Source organism: Corvus brachyrhynchos, unplaced genomic scaffold, assembly GCF_000691975.1.
Source record: "Corvus brachyrhynchos isolate BGI_N302 unplaced genomic scaffold, ASM69197v1 scaffold80, whole genome shotgun sequence".
Lineage (NCBI taxonomy): Eukaryota > Metazoa > Chordata > Aves > Passeriformes > Corvidae > Corvus > Corvus brachyrhynchos.
The window spans coordinates 4,698,425-4,705,108 of record NW_008236769.1 but is presented as its reverse complement, the minus strand read 5'-3'; the positions used below and the strand labels follow the sequence as shown (position 1 = coordinate 4,705,108).

The 6,684-nt window shown below is 40.2% G+C and overlaps 1 protein-coding gene across 11 annotated transcripts in view; it reads right to left on the bottom strand.

Annotated features, from left to right (window-relative positions):
- LDB2 (LIM domain binding 2) overlaps positions 1-6,684 on the bottom strand; it is a 213,760-nt gene that overhangs the window by 2,518 nt on the left and 204,558 nt on the right. For 4 of the 11 annotated variants that reach the window (XM_017727573.1, XM_017727575.1, XM_017727574.1 and 1 more), the window contains exon 8: positions 1,523-1,665. The exons of the other annotated variants lie outside the window; for them this stretch is intronic. In XM_017727573.1, the coding sequence (XP_017583062.1) occupies positions 1,561-1,665 (105 nt within the window). In that variant the 3' untranslated portion in view covers positions 1,523-1,560. The remainder of the gene's footprint in view (positions 1-1,522; positions 1,666-6,684) is intronic. 11 annotated transcript variants of the gene reach the window in all.

Genomic DNA, 6,684 nt, shown 5'->3' with positions numbered 1-6,684 from the left:
GTACTGGGTAGAAGTGCAGTAATTCCAGAGGTCTAGCTTTGTCCCTGCTGATTTAACAAGCCCTTCCAAGAATCCTAGTGAACAACAGATTCATTTTTTAAAGGATCTGTTCCTCCTTGTTAATGTAAAAAGGAAAATAGAAGACAAATATTTGCATTTAATAAGGTTTCTTTTTAATCAGATATCTACTTCCTTCACCACAAAACAATACAAATTATTGCCTGCAAGTGTTTACACCATTTCTTGATATCCCTCAGCAAAGGCTGGCATGCTACAGAAGAATGTTTGTGTCACATTTTCAGCCTGTGCTATGTAAAAAAATTGAGTATATGGAAATTGTTACATTATTTCTTCTTCACTTTGTCTGTCTTGTTACTCCATATATCCATAAAATATTTGGTTAAATAAAACTCTCACACAGCTTTGCGACATAGAAGTTCAAAAGACAAAGGTGTTCATAAGCAAAAGTTTATTCTAATTTACCCCGTCCCTGTGAACAACAGGCAGTATATAGTGCGCACTCAGACCTGATCCCATTGTGTTGCGAGAGCATTAATGACAAAAGAGACCTGGCAGAGGACAGCAAGTTGGGTGTGAGTGTGCAGTGTTATATGGCAGGCAAAAAGGACCACAGTGGCTGGAACACAGTAAAAGTTCCTTTTACTTCAACATTCTTGAGGACAGGCCTCAAGTTCTCTCTGTTGCAATACCAGCAAGAGGTCAGCGACTCAGATGAGACTTAGACAAGCGCATCAAAAATCAGTATGGGGCTACAACAGCTGGCTCAGGAGGCCACGTGAAAGAATTAAATATGTATTACATCCACCAAATGATTGGGAGGGGGAAATATGCTTAATATCTGCAAGTGCTGAAAGGACGACAATCACTTTAGGCCAATCTGAGGAGATGTAATAGCGTACTAAGATGGCATTAAGTAAACAAAAATGTAATCCCCACTGCTAAGACAATATTCCTGTTCCTGCTAATGGCAGGCTGAGGATTAATGACCCCACTGGAACAGTGCTAGTTTTGCTGCTCAGGTCACCTAACACTAGGCCGGGAAAAAATCTCGATCTGTGGCAGGAAACATTTGTGCATCAGTGGGAAGATGTTCAATAATTTTGCAAGTATTTCCACCTCTAATTTCTCAGGTTCATTTCAAATATTATTCCTTTCATATAATGACTCCCACTGAGAGAACAGTTTGAACTGTTTGTATTTCCCTCCATGCTATTGAGTCTCTCTCTTTCTGGGAATTGAACTACAATTATATTGAGGTTAGTGGAGTTTTCCCTCATTCTATTTAAAAGATAGATATCACAGCATTAGTTACAGGACATCTGAAAAAAAATTCTTGACAATCTTGCCACTTGTAGTTATAGCAGGCAAAAATAGTGTCTCAGGAAGCGCACATGCTGTTTCCTCCCCAGAGGATTCTGCTCCTCAGACTGAAAGCTGAAGACCCCACCAAGTGCACCCCATTGAACCTCCACTCACTAGATCCCGTGCAATGACCACCAACCTCTGAGGAGGACTGGAAGTGACTCCTTTTAGAGCCCCTCAATGCTTCTCCTTAAATTGGCCAGTGGGGGTCACTGCTGTTGAATGACACAAGGCTCCATCCCTCCCAGGGTTGAGGCTGCAGCTCTGGAGTGCTCCTAGCTCCTGCTCATGGAGTGAGAAGCAGAATCCAAGAATTAAACCCTAGTCTCTTGCATGGCAGCACACACTGCTATGGCCTAGTTATGGTAGCACATATTTGACTAAATTAGTTTAAAAAAGATTTAGACTGTAGTCACTCAATCTTATTATTTACTCTGTGATTAGAAACAACATTTTTGGTCAAGGAATGTCTCATGATAGTAAAATATGGTTGCAGTGAAGCACTGTAAATAAAGCAGTGGTTGTTTTACATTATGTGATAGAAATGTATTATTTTATAATATAACCACAAAAGCAGCTTTCATGTATATCATACCTTTCATCCTGTAATAACCCTAGTTGCCATCCAAACTTAAATTGATACATATAAACTATACACAGAGATCACTTCACACAACACTCAAATGCAAGCACTTCTATTTAACAGACTGGTCATTTCTAGGCTTCATCTTTTTTTTTATACCAAGCCTCAAAATTTAGCTCTGCCCTGCCCAGTCAAATAACTACACTTTTTAACTTGGGATCATTCTGTACCTAAACAATGTCTTAGTGAAGTTTGGAGGTAAAAATATCTTGTGGGCCATGTAAAATTCCCCATCCCTGAGCCTGCCATCTTTGCTACTGTTAATATGTAGCCTCAGTAAGTGTGTTACAGTGATCGATTTGTAGCTCTGTTGTCACAGTCCCCAGCAGTAGACAAACAGGTCTTCACAAGCCTAAAATAATTAAGCATGCCCGGCACTCTCAACTGTATCATTCAAGCACATCTCATACTCCAAGAACTGAAAGTTGCACTGGTTTTAGCAGCTAGCATATCTCTAAGTGCTAAGTCAAAAGAAGAAGGGTTCCTCCTCCTCCTTCTTATAGAATTGTGTTAATGGTAATTATTTTAATATTTGGCTTTTTAGTTCCTTGGCACAAAAATTATTAATGACTGAGAGCCCCACTGCTGCCCACACCCATAATGGTCACTGCTTCCATGAGAAAAACATCAGACTGATGTTGGAATTGAAATGATCTTTAGAAACAGAACTGACATTTTAATTAGGTTTCAGAGTAAACACTTTCTAGAGAAAAATCTTTCACATCTCATCATAATCCTCACTGTTAACTTGACATTCTGGCCTTGTTTGGAATGTTTTTCCTAAAGTTTCCTAAAACTGGAAACAAATTTATTCTCTCTCATCTCCTTACTACTAAATCTCAGATTCTGAATTGCACAGTTCTGAGACATGGGATAATTTCTGACACTAATCTCTGGCCCTGGAACTGTAGCTCTGGTTCTACAACATCCATTACAAACCACCTAAACCTCCCCCGTTTCTGAAACACGTAAGAGATTGTATTGCTCCTTTCCACGTTAACAGGGCTATTTATGCATTTAGTTTCTGAGGAGCTTACAGAGAACTACAAAGAGAAAGAGAGATTACTGAGGTATGCAACTTGCTTAAAGAGTGCAAGGAGGTTCTACTTAAGACTCTGGATGTAACAAAGAATGTTTGATTTACTCAGTAGCATGTAGTGATGCTTTATTCTTTCCAACACATGATATTTCACTGGGTTCATGGTTACAGCATACACTCAACGAGATCTTCATTAGTAAATGAAAGCAAAATCCACCTATTAATTTCTGTGGTAATGACTGGGAGCAGCATAGAGCAATGGTTCTTAGGAGTTTGTGAGAGTTGTGGATTGCTACCAAGTTTCAAATATATGAAAAAGGATCGATGTGCCCTTTTTTAATTAAACTTAACAGAGAGTGATATTTAAGTGAAAACAGCTGTACAGACACCTTCTGATGACCATGCTTATTCCTGTAATCCACAGATCACAGTATACAAATCACTGCTCTACAGTACAAGGGTTTGGGCTTGCAAGGCTGTTGTATTTGAAACAGGGAGTATGAAAAATGCCAAGGAATATGATTTTAGCCAGTAAGAAGGCTTGAAAACTGAGAAAAGACTTGGGAAAATATTGCAGCTGGATTCAAATACTAGAGGAAATTATTAATACTGTGTAAGTGACAAGACAATTACACACCCAAATTAGATAACTGATTTCTTTACAATCATAGGAAGGCTAACATTAGAAAGCAGGTTTTCTATGAACCTTGCAGAAGGACTCTCGCCCATCTTCCCTCTTCGTCTAGAGGAAAGTAGAAATTGGCAACTCCAGTTTCTGCCCAGTGGGCCTTCTGAAGATCAGATATGATTGAGAACATGAACAAATCCAAGTTTAAATTACTGGCATCTGCTGAGACTAAGGCAGCTGAGTGGACTACTGCTTCTGGGTCCCTGTCCTGTCCATTTTCTTTATGCACTAAAGCCAGTCAATGCATTTATGGGAAGCACTGGCAGTACTGAGCCTGCACCCATGAGAGCCTGAGAGAAGAAAACTTCTGGTGAGAAAAATGTTTTTGTATTTGTGCTATTGGACTGACTTTAGCAGCACTAAGTTCTACTGCCAGCACACTACAGTGTGTTGCCTCAGCACCCACAGGATTTGGGTCAAAAGCATCACTGGACAAGCAATGGACCAACCTAAGCACGAGTTGTGTGGTGCAATCATGGGGCGTCTTGGCTAATTGCACTTGTGTTAAGAATGTGGGAAAAATGTAGGAGATATGTAATACGTAGAACAGGTATTAAACAAGGGACTTGGGCCAGAAGAGTGATGCTGACAAGAGATACTGAAGGTCTGCAATTTGAGAACTAACAGAATCCCAGAAACCACTGTTTATCCTACCATTGTAAGAGAAAATGGGGGCAATAGAGTGCAAGAGACTGTCAAAAGGACAAAGCTTTGTATTTTATTTACCACAGTTGAGAAAGTTTAAACAATAGTTTAGAGGACGGACTGAAAGCGAACCTTTTCAAACTACTGATGAGAGGGAAGCTACCCACCCAGTAACAGAAACCCTTCAGATGCTTTTATGGATTGTCATTAGAGATGTATCAGAATGTGCTAGCACTGTGGAAGTGCTAATAAATGTAAGGCAACACAAGGAGCACAAATGATACTGATTGTTTAGGCTTCACCAGCTGAGCTTCAGGGCTCAGTGCCAACCTGAGCCATGCATGGAAACATAATCATGTCATTTCACTTTCTGGGCTTGGCTCTGTATTGTCTGCACTGTCCCTGCCTGGAGAACTGATCAGAAAATAATGCAGGTAGAGGAAATGGCACAACCTTCTCCTCCTACTACTAGAAGAACGTCTATGTGACCAGTACCATTCCCTCATTAATCAAGGTTTCCTCAGCCCAGTGTATTTATGTGAAGAGCTGGAAGGAGCTGTGGGGAACATGACAACACTGTGAAGATTCAAGCTTTGCCATAGCTGATGGTATTTCAGCTGTTTTCTGGACACTAATCTGAACATGGGACATTTGCCTCTCCAGGCATGAAGACCTCATTATAGAAACAGAAGTTAATGGTATGAGTATGAGTGAGAAGTGTGGATGAGGTGTATGGTAAGTTCACATATTTGCCAGAGTGTATGCAGCATTAATATATGGGCAAAACAGAATAATTACTATGTCTTAAACCAAGAAACATCACATAGAACAGAGGCTAAGAAAACACTGTTTAACCAGGATTGATTTACTATTGAAGTTAAAACAACACAGAAGCTTAAAAGAGACAGGAAATTAGATGTGATTATGGTGGAGAGACTGACTTTGCTGGCAGGGAAGAAATCATTGGAGAAAAAGAGAAAGTTGGAATACAGGACTTCATAGTAATCCAGGTTTGATATTTTGCGGAGCTCTCCAGAGAGGAGGATGAGAAAAATGGAACTGAAACTAGCTCTGGTTATGTGACTCATCTGGATAGAAGATGAGTGATTCCATTCCTCTTCTCTAATAAGGAGAGGGGAAATGCTTTTAACACTAAAAGGGAATGATTTCAGTAGGGTGGGGCTTTTTTTCTACTGAGCAGAAAAGTCCCATTCACAGAAAGCTGTATGGCCAAATGAATATTTTAGTGAATTGAAAACTGCCAAATTATGTTCAAGGATCTCTTGTCTTCTATTGCATGTAAGGGAAACCAAACGTTAACTACCAAATGATACACTTTAAGGTACAGTTATGGGAAAGAAACAGAAAGCAAGTTACTGCTACCTGCAGCTATCTTCAGAAAGCAATGGCAACAAGGTCGACTTCAAAGAATGCATAATTTTGAAGAAGCGTGGGGTAACATCTCTTTATTAAACTGAAAAGTGTTGAATAGTTTTACACCGAAATATCCTCCTGCTAAAATTATTTTGAGTTCTGTCTACTCTACAGAGTGGCCAAACCATCAATTCCATCTGGTTTGCTATCTTTGCTGTGGGGAAGATGGGAAGAGCTGTTAGTATGTCAAATCGAACAGCTAAGCATTTTCCCCTTTGCAGATGGAAAGGAAAAGTGTCCTAAAAATGGAACCTTATCCTCAATACAAAAGAGTTTGGACCATTTTGCTAATCTGGTACAGAAATCAAAGAATATTGAAAAACATTGAGTATGCAACATCCTCAAAGTAAATGAAGGCTAAAAATCCATCCCTCATACCATAATAAACTTCACCAATATGTCTCAGATGCTCAACTATCACCTGCATCAGGAAGAGCAGCCTTGACTACTTCATCTGTCAGGAGTAGCCTTTCAGTACCTGAAGTCACTTTCAATATCAGTGGGAGTGACAGGGAACTATCAGAGGGCTCAATCACACTCAAACATCCAAGTACACGTGGCTACCACTGAAGCCAACAAAAGTCCTCTCTCCAGGGAGGAGCAGGCTGAAGAGAGGCAGGGGGGCAGATTCTGATCCTGCTGAACTCTGAGCAGGGTGTAGCTGACAGAAAGTGATTCTACTGTCTTTTAAAGTTGGAGGCAGCATGGAACTAGCTAGTTGCTCAGTTTTGCACTTCATTGCTGTTTTTTCTTAAATACGGTTGAATATTGATCCAAAGGTTTTTCTGGCAGACACCATCAGTGGGGCAGAGTGGTGCCTGCCACCAGGAGATCAGGTAGTCAGCCTTCTGA